General features: G+C 39.2%; 1 protein-coding gene across 3 annotated transcripts in view; it reads right to left on the minus strand.

The window, feature by feature from the left end:
• Positions 1-18,385, minus strand: part of FAM83B (family with sequence similarity 83 member B) — a 56,659-nt gene extending 38,274 nt beyond the window's left edge. The window contains exons 1-2 of one of the 3 annotated variants that reach the window (XM_039569338.1): positions 18,128-18,385; positions 12,972-13,475 (exon numbers count right to left, since the gene is read on the minus strand). In XM_039569338.1, the coding sequence (XP_039425272.1) occupies positions 12,972-13,415 (444 nt within the window). In that variant the 5' untranslated portion in view covers positions 13,416-13,475; positions 18,128-18,385. Of the gene's footprint in view, positions 1-12,971; positions 13,476-13,824; positions 13,944-18,123 lie in introns of those variants that run through there. The other 2 variants (XM_039569339.1, XM_010406125.4) reach the window with 2 other exon arrangements.
• Between the last annotated feature and the right edge of the window lie 432 nt (positions 18,386-18,817).

Below are 18,817 nucleotides of genomic sequence, written 5' to 3' on the forward strand. Positions count from 1 at the left end.
TTCAATGCTTATTACTTACACTGTAATGGCTTCATTCATAGCTGTTGAAAAAGAAAAAATACAAGCCAGTGTATTTTTACTGTAATTTATGACAGTCAGTGGAAGTCACTAAATCAAAAAAACCAACAACAACAACAACAACAAAACAAAACAACAAATTACTGGATTATTTTTAATTTTTATGTTACGATGCCTTCTATATTTCCACATTTCTACTCACTAGAGAAGTAGCTTAAATTCTGGTCAAAGTGATTTCTTTCATAATCTCCAAACACGAATATATTTAGCGTAATTATCAGAAACATCTCCGCTGTTAGGCCAGCAATGCCTCCAATAGGCAATGATAAGAAGCTTTTTTGTACCATATCAGGGATTTCTTTTCTTTGGGGAAAATTTCAGATTTTTGATACACAGTCAGTCAAGACTGATCAAAGAGACTGCCCAAATTTATATCTACTGAGCAAGGAAAAATTATGCTTAAACCTATGTCTGTTTCTTTTTGCATGCACTATATGTATTATGAATCCCCCCACACTCTATATAACAACAAGCAGCTCTGACCAAGTTCCGTTTGAGTTTTTAAAACTAGAAAGTCTGTGTGAACATCGGGGTGAAATGAAAGGCAGCCAACAATGCCACTGTTACTTCTTTGAAACAAGCCAGAAAGATTTCTGTATTTGGAATTAAAATGCCACAGCTTTTGGTTTCTCATTCAGCATCATATTTCCACAACAGATAACTATAACTGTGCTCCTAGAATGTTTCAACAAATGTACCTAGCTGAAAATCCCCAAAAATCTTTAAACACCTACCTTTTTGTGGTATTTTGAAACTAATTACATTCTGTGGAAAAAAGTTTGACAAGATCATCTTCTAATGATGCTTTCAGATAGAGTACTCAGCTTTTTAACTTCATTAAAAAAGCCTGCATTAAAATATTATTATTACATATTTCAGAAATTAGATCTTTTTCCCTTTTCAAATTATATGTATTTTTGTTATGTGCAGTCTACTACCTTAAAAATAGATAGCTGGGTTATGAACTAAACAGTAAACCATTAAACTGAAATGCTTTCTTCTTTTACTTTTTATCTCAAAGGACTACTTTGTATAATTAAATTCAGACAAAATGAGCAATGTCTCTCCACAGAATTTAGCAGATTATAAAGTTCTGATCCCTAGAATTTTTTGAAACACCGCTAAGAAAATTCAAAATAGGTACACCTGTGTACACACTATATTGTATCAACATGTCATAACTGTCCATTTCTTGAGGTGATTGTTTTAATTTAAGAATACAGAGCATTAAAAACCAAAATCCATAAACTATTTTGGACAGTTCTACCACAATAACTAAATTCCAGATGTTCACTTCTTACTGGCTTTTCTTTTGTTTTTCTTACTTCCATGCCAGCATGCATGACAAAGTGCACGTGTGCTTTTTGCAAAACATTTTGAAATCATTTTTAAAGCCTTAAGAGTACAAATTGAGAAACTTTTCCATGGAATTTTCCTTGCAGTGTACATAAGCTCAGTAAACGTGTAATGTTGGCAGAATATAGTAAGGCCTGTATCCCCGGTATAAACTGTTAGGGTTAGCTAGCAGAGGACTTAATCATTTTGGTTGAGGCCTTTTACAGCAAACTATGGAATAAAATGTTCTTTGACAGACATTCTATATTTGCAAAATCTGATCTTGCTCTTTATGTATCAACATGGTAAGTCTCGCTCTTGTATTTCTTTTGAAAGGACCAGCCTATCTTCTGTAACATTCATATGTGCATCCATCCTGCTTCTGCAGGACCTGGGCCTGAATGCAAGGATCAGTAAAGGGATAGAATAGCATCTGGGGAAAGGAAAACATTCCATTGGTTTCATGGCTTAGCTTGGCTTTCAGATATTCAATTATTCACCACAGTTTTTATTTAGAATAAAAGAATTACAGCAATCTGATTGGACACACATTATTCTTTTTTTAGTTGCTAACAATGAATGCAATCACCTGAAGATGTAGCTCATTTTGTACTACGAATGTACTGTGGCATGATTTACGAGAAAGAGATTAATTAAACATTCAAAATCAGATCCTTAATGATATATGGCCATATCCCTAGGCATCAATCCTGCAAACATATGCATGTGAAGTTAATGGAACCTCTCATGGGCACAAATTACAGTATTTAAATCCTCCCAGAATAAGGGATCTAATTTTGCTTGAAGAAAAAAAGTGTCTTCTTTGAGCAGATATTATATTTCTGTCTCTCTGCCCTTTACTAAATATACCCCCCAAAAATTCTTGTCAAGTTTTATTAGATGTATTGTTTGTTAAAATGAGATGAAAATCAAGTGTGTATAGAAATCACGGTTGTAATTCAATAGCCTACTGTCATTTCTGATACACAAGTGCTCGATCTCTAAACTTCGTCATTTTTGCCAAAAACATCAGTAAGACAGTCCTGTTCAGAAAATCTACCGCCCCAATATTTAATGTCAGATATGCAATTTATAATAAAAATCAGAAACCTGGCAATGAATTTGATTTGACTAGCAATTCAAAAGCATTGCTGTGTTTCTAACATCATGTTGGTGTTTTGTAAGTTCTCACTGGAAGTGACAGAGGATGGGGAAAAGACACAAACACTGTACTGCAAGCACTGTCTTCAGGGATGCTGACTGGCATCGTCCAGGGCAGCCACATTTCTTTATTGACCTAAGAGGGAGATTATTACTCCCAGATGTCACACCTGGAACTGCCTTCCAGAAAGATGCCAGAAGTGTCTAGAGCAGGCAGCAAATGTTCACCTCTGTCTGAGGTGCAGAATGAAAGGAGAAAAGACAGAGGAGATAGGGCTGTCCAAAGGATAGAGCTGGAGACGGGGACAAAGAGGGAGGGAAAGGAAAGAAGAACTAAGACCAAAAATGTATGTATGATGGTTTCCTATCATACTGTAAGTATGGTCACTTCAGTATGCACAACTTTTGTGCCTTACTCCCACTCCTTTGATACAGATTCTCAGGGAGTTACTTCTGATCAATGCTCCCCACCACAGAGTAGAGCCCAGCTGATTCAAACATTGATCCATCTGTATCTCTTAAGCTGTCCCCTTCCACATGATGTTCTAAGACTCCAGTAACCTCAAGCTGCCAACATTTTCACCCTGGGTGCAGGCTCCAGAGTGTTATGGTCCCTCAGAAGGTCTAAACAGTGTTTAGTTGCTGCACTGGTTTCTATTAAGAATCAACTGAAAGGACTGCCAGGGATCCCTGCTCCTCCGACATGCCTTTCTCAATACCCAAGAACAGCAAATCTTTTCCTTCATTTTCCTTCCTCCAAAAAGCACCTGGAGCTCTGGCTTTGAAAGGCTCTGACATGTACACACAAGAGCTTCCTGAGCTCTAAAGAACTCATTGCAAAGACACTGTTTAACTCCTCTAACTTCAAGACAAAGTACAGAGCCTTTACTTGGGACAGAAATCCTGTAACAGGAGATTGCAGTATTTTATCATGGCACTTCAGATCTGGACTGAACTTTCATCATTAAACTTATGCATAAGAAATCAAATCATCTGACTAATGAGATTTCTGGCACAAGTGGCTTACTGATATTCCATACTCTAGAGTTCATTAACAGAATAGATGATGATATTACTGCAATCGTATCATGCATCATAAAATCCATTAGAAAATACAGTGATATTACTGGTGCTCATGTTATGCTAAAACATGAAATAGGGTGATAGCAAATAAACAAATAGAAGAATCAGTCATAGTTCCCAGTTTCACCACTATGCTTGGTCTTCTCATTCCAAAAGTATATATCCTTTGAGCAAAATAACATAGTTTTTGTTACATTTTAAAGCAACTTTCTGTAGACTTGTTAAGAGTACATACTGCTGTAAGAATTAGACCTTTAGATGGCTATATTTTTAGGCCCATCCTCAGAAAACACAAGTTACTGATCTGTATCAAACATACTCCATGCAGCCACAGAAGCCTTCCTCTTACTTAAAAAAACCCCATGCCCTTAACAGGGCTTTTCAGGCAATTACTGCGTGCCTGAGCTAATCCACCATTAGTCAGTGACAGTAAATTATCAGAACAGCAGACAGCTTCAGATATTACTGTGCTCTGTCATGCTGGATGGAGACCTAGTTGCTTTAACAAGCAGTATCTCCCTGGCATTTGAAGCAAATCAGTTTTGCTGGCTTGACACTGTAACTTCTGTTTGCTGCCTCTGATGCCTCTTATCTGAAGGCAGAGCTCACTAGCAGGGAATTCAGCACAGCTTAAGAAGAGCTTAGTCCCTTAGTGGGCATTTCTTGAGAAAGGTCCCACTGGGAATCATAATTTTCTTCTGCGCTGGTTATTTCATCTCATCCTCAATATTATTTCTGGCTTATCAAGCATCAAAAGCCTAAAGAAAAACACTAACTACAATTCTGAGTGGGCTGATGCCACTCAGAGTCACCTGAATTCAAAGGTGACGTCTTAGTGCTTTACCTAGTGCTTAAGCCATAAAGGGAGTTTATTGAGCTGAAGTGCAGCCTTCTTGGCAAAGAGTGCCTGCAGCTCCAGGAAACAGCAGGAAAATAAGGCTGAGATGTTCTATCTGCCATTTGAACTGAAGGCACACCTATTTGGCCACCTGAACACACAATCCTGTGCTACTGTTCAAGCCTGATTGCTAGTGGATGATGCAGATCTCAAAGTTTTCTTTTCATCTCTAAGAGATATGGTGCATAACTTCTCCTATTATCCTATCACCCAGCTTCGTCTCTGACAGAAGGATCACTGGCAGATGCGAAAAGGCCTGAGGAGATCTGGTGCTGCAGTTAGCAAAAATCCCCGGTAAAAAGAAGCACCAGAAAGTTTTTTGAAGGCGGTTACAAGCCCACATGCCTTGCTGGGGAAAGCAGCGATCATCATGGACCCTGTTTTTGAGGAATCTGTTCTGGTTCCCTCACACCATACATCTTCTGGGCAGTCAGCACAAGCACTCCAGACCAAGAGACAGAACTGGTTAAGATAACCTGCTCCGAGATAAGGTATGAGAACACCCTGTATACATCTTAAAGATACACCCTCCTTATCTGAAGCTAAGAAATGCTTCATGCTTTTACAAACATATTTGAAAAGTAAGCATTACAAAGCTATGGTTTGCAGCTTTTATCTGGGAAGTACTGATGTTCGTCAGAAATTGGCCTGCATAACTACAAATGCACAACTGTAATTTTTATCATCAATAAAACCACAGAGGCAAGAAAATAAAAAATGGCCCCTACTTGTTCTGAGTACTGTTTGCTAATGTATAATACTCTCAGGCTTTTTGATTTATATTCATTTAATACTCAATGTGTCTCAGTAGTCTCATCTACAAAACTGCACACACTTTGGCTATGTTCTTTGCTAGCTAAGAATAAAGGAGAGCATATCAATTCTGAATCTCCTGTTCATATTTTAGTAGTGGTATGTCTGTACTGACTGGCACCAATCAGGAAGACTATGACACCAGTAACATGTATGATATATAGACAGGCAGCAAAACATAATAATGTTTATTGCTTCAGAAAAAAAACACCTAAGATATTGGAAAAGATGACAAACAAGGGCAAGGAAAGCAGACATAGCCAGTTTGGTTGCTTATAATTCTGTATTTATAATGCAAATAACACTACTATAAACTCAGCTGGCTTACTGATCAGTGGACTGTATACTGAAAAATTATTTAACTGTTGATCAAGCAAGCCACGGCCAGATCTTGCATTTATTTATTTTGAACAGTTCTATTGAGGTGAGTCATTTTATGGATGTCCGCAGATCCTACGGTAAAGTAGCAAGCTCAGCACCAGTTACACCCTGTTATGGTTGTGATGGCCAACGCTTTCTTCCTTCCAAAGGTAAATTACCGTTGGGTTTTACAGAGCAAAAGCCCTCTGAGGTCTCAGGCATGCTGACAGCACTTCTGAAAATGTGGACTTTAACTTCTCTTACAATTTTGTTGTATCTTTATTAAAAAGTGGTTATAGACATACTCTATTATCAGGCTAAAATGGAAGGCATGATTACACAGCTATCTGTGGCGAGGTCTGCACTTCTTTTAAGAGGTAAATAAGAGAAGTGTACTTTGACCCTTCTATTATCTGTACTGGAATACCTGCAGTACTCCTCAAGGAAAATAATGCAGCGTTAAGCAAATTGTTCTGAAATAATTACAAGTGAAGTAGATGCTTGCACTAAGATCTGATATATGAGAAAACTTAATACATGTAACTCACTGGCATGCAATCCCACTCCTTCCAAACAGAAGAATGGGAAATTTTGAACTTCTTTTGTTTTGTCAGTACTTCTCCACTTTCTATGTAGATCCTATCACACCGTGTTACACAAATACTGCTGCAGTATTGCAGGCATCTGCACACCACGCTATGTTCATTTAAAATTCTACCACATATAATATAATATTTTATTTTCCAAATTCAATATATAACAAATTCAAAGTTTAAAATCACCCTAAATGTGTCCCCTCAGAGCATCACTGGCTATGTTGGAAAGCTATCATGAGTTCAAAAGCTACGCTAAAACTGCAAAAGATGAAAAAAGGCTTATGGATTTATGAATGTGAAGTGATTAAGGCTATAGTTCTTCAGGCAAGATTGTTTCCTGGCTGAAAAAAAATATAGAAAAATGGAGATCTCTCCAGGAGAGGAATTCAGATGAACAAAAATAGCATTTCAACATTATCTGTATTTTTTTGACAAGCAAGAAAAGGAAAGGGACAGAACCCAAAGACACTAGTCTGGGCACTGAAAGAAGCATTCTGCCTGGGCAAAATTATTTTAAATCAACAGTCCTATATGTATAGCATATTTTGATCTGTAATTGCTTCAGCATAATGTAGTACAAAGTTACTGTTGAATATGATAAAGAACACTTTAATCTAGTGAATGTGCAAAAAGCGTAAATGACTTCTTAATGGCACTTTTGTTTTGACTGACAGAGATTAATGTCAATGACAGAAAATGCTTTAATGAAAGGAACTGCTACAACGCATATGTGTACGCTTACTTCTCATATGTATGTGAATGAGACAGACATTAATAAAGAAATACAGCTGCCTGCAATATCTGGCCTTTAATCTTCCCTATTCCATTTTTAAATTCATCATGGAGTGTGGTACTTTGATAACACATTAGCACAGCTATGACATAAAAATGGCAATACCTATAAATTATTTAATTACATCTTCTAATATGAGTATTGAAGATGTCAAAAGTCTTGCAAAGATAGAAACCAATGAATAAAAAACTACCACAACTAATTAAAAATTATGTTCTCAAAGATTCCCACTCCTCAGGCTCTGCACTGTGCTTGCTTTTCAGTTTTGGATCCTTCCCACGTAACAGGAGCACTAGCAGGAAAAATTGCCGGTTTCATGTTTAGAGCAACTGCACGTAAGAATTGCATTTCACAAAAGCCCCAGGTTTTCCAGATTATAAAACTGCTTGCAGATGTGTCCCATCGATGGCAGTCCTCTCTGCCTGCACTGTGAGTGCTCTGCTGTGCCTGCTCTAGGACTACCCTTACATGGGGAGAACAGGACAGCAGGGAGAGAAGAGGACAGGCACACAAAATAGTGTGAAGACTCTGCAGGCAAATCCAAGCAGAGAAAATGCCTGAAATAATTACTTATTGTGAGCAGCACTACTTTGTGATGACAAAAAATTGATACTGGGTCACACGAGTAAGACAAGTCCTCTCCCAACGCATGGCATGTACTCTTGAGTGATTAGAAAAGCTGGGACACGATCTCACTTTCTGAAATAAATCTATCACAAACTAAAAACTATGTTTCACCTGGGAATCATACACATGGCTGCCATGCTGATTTTCAACTATCGGGAAGTCTTTTAACAGAAGCTGAGAGGAAGTTAATGATGAATTCACCCTTCAGCAGAGCACCCGAACCAAAAGGCACCTTCTGAAATCCTTGTGGGGCAGAGTATCTTGGCAGGGAAAATGCTGCCTATATGTTTTCAGCTGGAAACTGAGTACTTCTATGTCTTACTCTCATCTTAAAAAAAGATATCTACTGATTATCAAACACTTTATAGATAGTACAAAAAATGTCTGCGTGGGAAAACTACTGCATTTATCTATTCTGTCTCCCTGAATTCAGCAGATTGCTCTGGTTTTTAAGTGCAGTCCCTCTCTCATCTGCCTGAACTGATGCAATTAGTGAACTAAGACAAGTATTGCCACAAGCACAATTCATTATCATTGTTCCAGTCTGTGTTCAAATTATATTTAAAATAGCTGGCAAAGAGCATTGTTGAAAGAGTAATAAAAGATTGCTCAACATATCCATATTCTACAAGTTTTTTCTGTATAGGAACATCACTCTTCATGTAAGTATGTAAGAATTTGATTTTCTTTCATACTAGACTGCAGCCAGTACTAGACTATTATTATTGTATTATACACATGACCAAATGAGATCAACAGTAAATAATAGTGAATTAATAATGAACAAAAATACTAATTAATAGCCAATAATAATGAATTAATCATGAAAAATTTTTTTCTGTTTCAGAAAACACATTTTACTCTTGCCTGAAACAATACAAAATAAAATTAAAAAAAAAAAGTAAAAGAAAATATTTTCCTTTTTATATATTTTTAAAATGAGTCAACTGTTTTTATTTGACTAGGTCCACTGCTTTAGAAAACAACGCAGGCATTACATTTAGTACATAACTCTCTCTCACAAGAATTCAAAGGAAGACATTTTGAGTAGGTGCTTACCTACAGTGTGTCCAGCAAGACTAATAACAAGTTACACTCATTCACAGTGTATAACATAATTCTTTCCCAAGGGTCCAAGTTTTGCAACTTTTCTCATTAAAAACCCCAATCATGAGTATTTCAGCAAACAAACCTTTTCAGCAAACAAACAAAGCCTTTTTTAATTGTCCGAAATGGTAATACACTAACCATCTAAATTTTTATTTAAGCTTCTAAGCAATTATATTTTTAAAAAATTCTTACAAATGTCACTGACTTCATGAACCCAGGCTTATGACTGCTAGTCTATCTGAATAAAATAAAATCAGTGAAAAGTATTGTGTATATTGTGAATAATGTGTAACTTCAAACATTCCATCATAAATCCCAAAAGTATGTCAGGAAAGTCTTTAAGTGTTTTCTGGCCTGTGCTACAAACCAGTAACCCTTGGGGTGTCTATACAACATGGTTCTTTAAAAAACAGGTTTTAATTCTCTCTAGGAAGAGCAGATCCTTATTTGGATATTAGTCTGAACTGTGCCTTTTTTCTAAAACTGTGTAGGAACGTCTCCATGGTCGAAAGAGGAATTTAATTACTGTATAAGAGAAAACTACACTGCCAGAAGGTCCCTTTGGTACTCTGTCCTGTCCTTTCCCTGTTGCCTCACCCTGTCAATCACACCTGAGAAAACAGTACAAGGTATTTCTTGCACACATGTACAAGCCTCATGACTGATGGTTTTGAGGCAACTCTTATGAAAAGTCACAGAGGGAGAGAACACCTAATTACTGATGTCTCTGTGTTACTCTGTACTAAAAGAAGGAAGTTTCATGTTAACCAGCATCTACCCACTACAACCTGACACAGATGAGTAATGATCTTGATAAAATTTCCCAGATGAATAATCTTCTCAGTAAAAACTGCTAAACATTATCAGTTGCTGTTCAGACAGCCCAGCCATGATGAGTCAGGCTGTAGGAGCACCTGAAGCTTCAGAGAAGCCGGAAACCTGCAAGTGATTAAAGGCAGAAACCTCCAAAACATAAGAGAAATAAGGTTACCAGCTTGTTTACAAAAGTCTCCATCATTAAGGTCAGGCAGACCTTGCAGTGCTTTTTGCTCACATGCTTATATCAACATGCGAAAAAGACTCATGTCTCCCCAGTCGACACAGTCACGCCACACAGCTTCCTTGTGTGAGCACAGGTTATGTTGACAGAGGAGGGTGGCTGGCAAGCTGTATCATTTAGAGATGAGGTCTAGTTACACCAACTGTAAGCCCATTTTGTTGACATCTTGGTTTGACCTAAGGCACTCTGCTAACATCACATCTATCCCACAAAAGTGCTGTAGTATATAGATGACAATGTAATGCCATGCTGTGTACAATAGTTTCTCTGCTCTAACATAACTTCAGAAACATGTATCACAAGCATGGATTCATCTCTTTTAAACGGTTCGCTCATTTTTCTAGGATTTAACAGTCTTGATCCTTTTCTGTAAGAATTCCATTATTATATTGTACTTTACAATGTACTTTACAATGAAGGCGATGTCTGTAATTTTTATGCTGATTACATATGCAAGAAATATGTGACAAGATTTTATTACAACACTTTTCTATAGTCACAGGTTTTAGTCTAGTGTAGCATGGTCTTACAAATTATTTTCCTCTTTAGTCAGGAAAAAATTCAGTCAGCAACCAAGTTGCTTAATGTTGTTTACAACATCTTCTTAAGGTCAAAATTAACATAGGTAATAATCATTTTAAGGAGTGACACTGTGATGCATCAAGCATGAAAGAGGTCAAGACAAAGTCCACTAATAGTGTCATCTTATCCTTATAGATCTCCCAGTATTCAAAAGCATCTAGGTTTCAAGTGGCTCAGTCTCCTTCATGAATTTTTGGGATAGTTTATACATATAAATACACATCAAATGGGTTCCTTCACGGAGTGAATCAGTGCAGAAACATTCTCTGCCTTGCCCTGATAGGAGCTGGTTTTCTACTACACTGAGCTCTCAGGTAGCCCAGGGAAATCAATGCCTGAACTCAGCCACTCAGGTTTGGAGCTTAAATTTAGGTGGTATGAATATGCCCACCTCCAACAGCCTGTTTATTTTCACACAGAAGTTTGCTGAAATTACCATAGATTTGGCTTAGAGATGTGTTGGCTGAACATGATTTGCTGATTTATTCTTTAAAGCTTTCTGTTTTCCATGTGTAACATTATCCTATTGTCTTTCAGTATTCTTAAGACTACACATCTCCACTACTACATAACAAAGAACCCTGGTTAATATAACTACATTTTTTAAGTGGCTTACGAGAAGTGTGCTAGGCTGTTTACAAAGTGCTTCCCTACTGTAAGTATGTTTTAGATACTTCACTTCCTTACTTAGAAATACTTTAAATTTTCTATGCATCTGCAGACAGAAGAGGCTGAACAACACTACATCTCTTAGATTTAATTGCTGGTCCCTGAAGCAACCAACCTGTATCACTTGTATCAAAAGTGTTATGGTTGTTGAGGTTGTGCTGATCAACTAAACAAACCTTTCAGCTGTCAGATTTGACAGTGACACACATAAAACATCCTCTTTATAATGTGGAAGCACCACAAGCACATCAGGGAGCCAATATACTATGCATTCAACTTTCTTCCAAAGCAAAGCAAGCCACCAGAAATTCCAGGCATCAGATAGGGCCAATCTAAGTCACACCTAATTTTTTTCTATAGCTGCATTCCAAGGAGCAAGTAAGGGGGAATGGCCTAAATTCATGGTATTTCAAGACCTTGTAGCAAAACTGAACTAGCCTTCTCAATAGAGTTAACAGTGGTTTTGTTGTTTCCCTTACAGCGGATACATTGGTAGGTCAGGAGCTGCCATTGACAGAGTTATTTTGGGTAATTCAGTCAAGTCTCACTGCATACCAAAACAGAAAACACCAAATCTCACTCAGAAAGGGACAAAGAGGGAGGGAATTAATTAACTCTTCCTTGAGCATACAGTCATACCAAATCATAAACTGTAGGATAAAAGGCTTAGTGATAACTCTATTATGGCAACAAATTGTACGCGTTATCTAAATATAGCAGAGACATTGTAAAAAGAGGCCATCCTTCCCTGCCCTGCCCTGTTCAGTCCATTTCTACTGCACACATTTACACGCATATTTCAGCCCCTGAAGTGTTTACATATGTATGTGAGCTAGAGCCCATTCTACCAATTTAAAGCTCATAGAGTCATGCAGAACACAATTGTATTTCATGGGGAAAATTTGTGAGTTTGACATACTTGCTAGAAATACTTCTGAAACTCTGTTATACCTGTTAAAGAGGTATTATGCCCCTGTGTCAAACAGATCTGCATATTAATACATTTTTTGATATTTTTAAATGACATTGTTTTAAAACTTAAGATGTTTTAAACCGACACACTGAAAGCAAAAGCGGTTTGTACATACAACATTCTGCCACTAAGGTGTACACTGGGTGTGCTGTAGGAAACTCAAGACATAAGTCCCCTTAAATGGAGACAAATATATTTGGAAAAATGTCCAAATCTCTAATCATTAATCAGAAATGAAGGCAAGATACACAAGTAAAATCTATTTCCTTCTTTCCTAAGTCTAGTTCGTTTTTTTCATTCTGAGTTTGCTTCGATTTCTGCAAGGACATACAAAAATCACAAAACCTGACTCTCAAAATACGTGAGTCAGATGTACACCGAGGTGTTGTTTCCTTGTAACTGTCTGCCATGCCAAACCAATGCATGCTCCCACTGATGCAAGAGAGAAACATTAGAATAAATCCTGAAGTTATACAGAATTGTATCACTTGATGTATATTCAACTGAAGGCAAAGAAGAGGTGTGCTCATTATCTACAAAATTCTCATGCACTGGTCAGCATTACAGTAAAAGGTAATTATTCATTATAATGGTAGTATTAATTAATCCCTCCAATTAACCCCTGATCCCTCTGAATTAAGGTGAATAACACTGGTGCATGTGACACCAAAGGACTGATCTCAGTCTGGGAAAACTTTTCTGACCGAATTGTGAGCAACCAGGTAATTTTTTCCTGCCAGGGCAAAAATAAAAGTAAAAATCCCCCTGTAATAAAACATGAACTAGATTATTATTATTGCCACTTTTTTCCCAATATGCTTTTTCATGTTTACCTTTCTTGCATCTCGTATCATCTTCCGAACAGTTTCCTTTATGGTGTAAGGCTGTGCTCGTGGTGGATGAAAAAGCAGATCAATATTTGTTCCACCAGAAATTCCAGGCATCAGATAGGGCCAACCTAAGTCAAGATTTGGAGCTTCCACATCTGATTCAATGGGCCAGTAGGTTCCCGAGGAAGAGGTGTCATCAATGGAATGGTTAGAGGAATAAATTGTGTTTTGGGGAAGTTTGTGAACATTGTTCAAAATATAATCAATTTCCTCATCTGCTAGGAATTCTGAGCATCTCTCTTTGGAAAGAAATTCTTTGTAGGCTTCTAAACCTCCTTCAATCAGAGCATCAATAGCTATTCGGTACCACTCCTTGTAATGAGGTTCAATATAGTTGTCTGATCTGCATTCATCATGTAAGGATGATAGCAAAGATGAAGTTTCCATTTTCACGTATATTTTGTATAAAGTCTTCTAAGCTTCCATTAATGAGCTGACGAAATATATCTGCAAAGAGAAAGTAAGTAAGAAAACAATCAGAATATTTCTAGATATCTATGATACACACACAGTTATTAACTAAAATACTTTTCTGGCAAAGTTGCTCAAGTTTTTCTAGCATCTTCCAAGAATTTAAAAACATTTTGAAAAGGCTCAGGGACTAGTATTACCAAATACTAAATATTAAAGAGATAAATATTAAATAGAAAGACAATATATTAGAGAGATAGCCAACGAGCTTTTACATAAAGTAAACTGAACACATAATTCAGTGATTTTAATAAGTTCTGATATTACAAGCTATGTCAGAGCTCATAGTACACCGAACACCTGTACCAGTAACACCAATACATACCCAATGCATGTTCCAGTACACTATCATAGGCCGTGTTCCAAAACCCCCTTTGTAACAACTGAGTACTGTTCAAACAAACACTTCAGAAACCAATTAAATTTCCTACTTTTTGATGCATTACTGTCTCTGCAACACATCTCTTTTCTTTGGCTTCCTTGAAACCACAATCATTCAGGTACTTCTCCTTATCTATCTGTTCTCCCATGCTGATCTAATCCATTTGTTGCTCCCAAGCAGGACCAGCCTACCTCATTTCAGTGAGTTATGAGGAACTCCAGAAAGATTTATCCTCCCACATCTGGGATCAAACTCTGAATCAGCAATTTGATGTCTAGTTTCCACCCTGCTCATTCCTTCTGCCAAAAGGAGCGGCTGCTTTAATCTTAATTTTTTTTTCAAAACATTAATAACAAGCTGTTTACTGCTGATGTTTTATAAACTCATACTTTTTTTATTTCATTTAACAGGGTCTGAGAGGGTTGCTTTGTGCTGCACATTTGGGATTTAAGATATAGGGAGAACAAATAGCCAGTGTTTCTTCCTTCATGTTTCTGCAACCCTCAGTAAGTCACCAGACAACGGTGGGGAGGTGTTTCCTGACAGCAGCATCAGCATAGCCATGTAAAATAGAAAGATGGGCTTCCATCTGTCAGGGCTAGGGCATGAAGCTTAAGAAAAAGACTGCAGAAGTAGGAAGAACATGCAATGAAGGCAGAATAGCTAGAAAAACCTTGACAGCTTGAAAGTTAACGTTGGGTTTCCCTACAAGCCTAATTAATAGTATAGAAGTATAACAGCAAATAGTCATAGGAAGTCCTGATTTCGTTTACTGGCATATAAATGTAACTTAATTCCCTCTTCCCATCAAGACCTTCCTGATATTTTTGCAAACAGTGCAATTGCTTTCCACTGTCGGGAACAGTTTAAATCTTCCCAAAAGGAAATGTAAATTAGCTGTATTAACCTAAAGGAATGACAATAAAAATCTCCCTAACTACTCATACTTCAAAAACCAATTAAATGTTCAATTAAACCAAGATTTATAGGAAACTTGGGGAGTCTGAGGTTAAAAAAAAAGACCAAGAAACACAAATCCAGATCTGAAGCTGGCATCAGCATGTCATATGGAATAATTCCATTTGAATCCTGTCTCTCAGCCAAGTAGCAGGGCAGATCTTCCCAGATAGGATTGCTTTCGAGCCTGGGGGAAAGGAGTGTTCCTGGCTGCTCCAAGAGTAGCTCTTTGTGGTGAACTGGAAAGCAGAACACGAAAGGGATCTGACTGCTCTCCCCCCAACTGAGAACTACATGTATTCCTCTGACAGCCACTCAGGGCTTTGCTCTACACTGCTCTCACTAACAGAAGTGAAATGTTATAAAACAGGAGTGATACCATTTCCCTTCTTACAGATGCAGATACAGCCTGTGGCGGAAGGTGATCGAGAACTTAGCACACAGTACAGGCAAGACAGACAAAGATTAAACTCTTAACATACTGTAAAATTAAAACAGTCACACATCAGGACTGGCCCAATCATCTGGACCAGGTTTTCAAGACATTTTAGATAAAGAATGAAGAACAACCGAGAGTACAAAATGCAGGTACTCAGCTGAGTTGTTCTGAAGAGTCTGAATGCTAATACAGGTGATTTACTGAGATTCCAATACAACCTTCTTTTAGGGCCCTCCAGGACAAGTAATTCTCTAGTCACTGTGTAGTAACACAGTCAGTCTTAAAAGTCAGTCTTATTATGATATTTAAGAATAAATATGATTTTACAAAGACAAGTGAAAGATATTTCTAAAATTCTTACTACTTTGGAATGGAAATACTTCTAAAATAGAATTTTTTCCACTGACTGCATATATACTGCTGAGAAAGATGTGTTTATTTCAAAAGCCTGTCTGAATTCATTTTTTCTTTTTCCCATTCTGTTCTTTGAAAATAACTTAAGGGAACAGGACTATACTTAATATGTAACATTGTGCAATATCAAATATTGAATGCTATGAATAAATAAAAGGCTAAAAATGATTGCATGTGTGTTCTGCCTCACATGCATTTCTTTTATTTGGTTTGGTTCTTTCATTTGTTTTTCACAACAGTACAGTACATTGCTTGACTTTTCATTGAATATAATGAATTAATTAATTGTGGCAGAGGTCAAATACAGCAACTTATGCTCAGACTTATCCTGAAAGTAGTGTATACATATAAGTAACCATGGAAAGGTGAGACTTCTGGTGCAGCATCTTCCAAACAAGAAGTCATTTTACAGTGAACGTCTTTGAAGTTGATGTTTGATTTACAAGTGCTGTTTACAAAAAAGCTTAAAGCAGTGCACATTAATTTAAGAAAGTAAATGTAAAATTTGCCAGCATGGAAATAAATCACAGAACACTTGAGACAAATGAAAAAATTTTAATCCTGTTTTTTGAAATTAAGGACATCAGCATGAGATACATTAATACAAAACAAAAGAGAACTCCCAAACTAAAACAATGGCTTCAGATATATTTGACAAAAGCTCTAGATGTCTTGACATAGGTATTTTCCTCCTTAAAAGGTAAGAGCTACTTTGTAGAAACTGAAGCTATGAAACCATATTACTTTGCATAAAGAGGCAGAGATTTAGACAAAACTCTTAAATAAACTTTTTGGTGTTTTCTTCAACTATGTATTGTGATTTCTGCATAATAAACTTGATTCTTCAAAGGTCCTCCTCAGGTCAACAATTATATTAGCAAGGTTGTGCAGAATGAGGCCCATCTCTGGAGGCTTAAAGATCTTTATCACACTTTATGTACATGATTACAAATTTTACCAGCACCAGGAAAGTTGTTGTTTAGCCTCTGAGAAATAACCTTAGCTGTTAATGCCAGCCCAGCATATCAGCCATCTTCTCTGTTTGAACACAGGGTTCAATCACATAAAACTTTTTTAGTAAGTGCCATTAATGGGCTTAAATTGAATTTGAACTCCAATGGAGCTGCTAAAACTGAAACTTCTGCTGAAGTACACAAATTCTGAACCCGGCATTGATGTGATCATCTTGTCCTTCTATTAACAACATGCTCAGACCTTTCTAATGCCATTGCCAGGAACCTAGCAAGAGAAGACCTTTTTTTATGAGAAAGATGTAACTGTGCCTTTATACAGAAAGATCTGGAGAGTATCCCAGACTTCACAAATGCAGCAGATGACAAATGTCCACTAAAGAAAATTATACAACATTCTACAAGGGTTCCAGGCTAGTACTAGAGACAAGGAACTTCCCTGCCATACTAATATTCACAGGATTTGAAAAATTTCCTATTCAGCAACTTTAGGGAGCAGCTCTAACCTCAGGCTCGTACAGCCAGTCCTTGGCAAGGGCCTGGTCATGGTGCTCTCCTCAGGATGTCCTTATCTCTTTTCCAGTGGAAAGATGGTAACTTTGACAGTTTCTACATAAAGTTTCAACCTTGCCATGAAATTTAAACCTCGGGAACACCTTGCTGCAAGCTGTTGCGTACTCTCAGGTATCGTTTTTGGGACATCCACCTGAGCACGTCTGGCCCACAGCTCTGTCAAGGAGCCTCCCCACGGCTTAAGGGCCTGGCATGACCAACCTTTAAGAGAACAAACAGGCGTTTTATGACACCTGCCTTCCACCAACCTATTAAAGAATTGTATCAAGAATAAATAATAATTACCTTACATTAAGCAGTGACAGGCAATTATTTAATTATTAACGAAATTACATTTTCTGTGAATACAAAGGCCATCAAATCCAAGTGAAAAACAACACCGCAAGCGTTCCTGCTGCTTTCCTTCTTTTTCTGTTTTTGTTTGTTTGCTTGTTTTGTGGCGCGTTTGTTTTTTTTGGGTTTGTTTTTTTTTTTTTTTTTTTTTGGGGGGGGGATGCCTTTGTTCGTTCAACCAGGAAGTTAACTTTCCAGCCCAAACAAGGGCAGCGGGCGCTCCGCTGGGCAACACCACACGTGTGGCGCCCCCGGCCCGGCGGGCGGGGGCCGCTTGCGCAGGGCGGCCCCGGGAGGGAGCGCGGCGTGGGAGCCGCGGGAGCCGCGCCCGCGGGCCGCCCACCGCGCCCGGCCCCCGCCCGCCGCCGGCCCCCGCGCCCGCGGCCGAGCCGGAGCGCCCCCGCCGTCGCCTGCGCCCCGCGACCCGCGCGCCCCCGTTCCAAGCGCCCCGCGGCGCCGAGCGGCATGTTGGAGGGGCGGGGGACTGCCCTGCCCTGCCCTGTCCCGTCCCGTCCCGTCCCGTCCCGTCCCGTCGGAGACTGAAGGGAGACCCACTTACTGCGCCGGTGCCCCGCGTGGGGTCTCGCCTCCGGAGCGGCGGGGCGGCTCGACCGGGCTGCTGCGAGCGCGGCGGCGGCGAGTCACGGCGGCGCAGCGCTCATCGCAGGTACTTCCCGTCGCTCTCAGGCGCGGTGGGTGTGGAAACCAGTTACAACATGTCAGGACGGTGTCGCACCAAACCCGCCGCCGCGGGAGCGGGGCAAGGACTTGTCTGAACTGGGGAAGCCCGGCCCTCTCGCGCGGAGCGAAGGGCAGCGCCTTCCCCGGGCCGCGCCGGGTCCCCCGCCCCAGCCCTGCCCTCCGGGCCGGCCGGCAGCCGCGGGAGCCCGCGGGGCAGGGGCGGCCCGAGCCGAGGCATCGGCAGCCCCGCGGCGGGCCCGGGAGCGGGGTGTGCGTGGGAGATTAAACTCAAAAGTAAACGTTGGCTTCAAGAAAAAACAAACCCGTCAGCCTCGAGTCACGGTTTCCAGGTTAACTCCGGTGGAGCGAGTCCCGGCAAGGGAGCGATACCCGTTTGAGACCTTCAAAGTAGGATATATGGACAAGCCCCCTTTCCATAGCTAGGTGGCTTTGAGAAGCTTTTCTTCTTTTGCTCTTGACGTCTCGGGTGAGAGAAACGGACCTGAATGTAGAGCCCCCATCCCGGCTGCAATGCATCTGGGCCTTCCTGCTTCATTCTTTCCAGCAG

This window comes from Corvus cornix, chromosome 3 (genome assembly GCF_000738735.6).
Source record: "Corvus cornix cornix isolate S_Up_H32 chromosome 3, ASM73873v5, whole genome shotgun sequence".
Classification (NCBI taxonomy): Eukaryota; Metazoa; Chordata; class Aves; order Passeriformes; family Corvidae; genus Corvus; species Corvus cornix.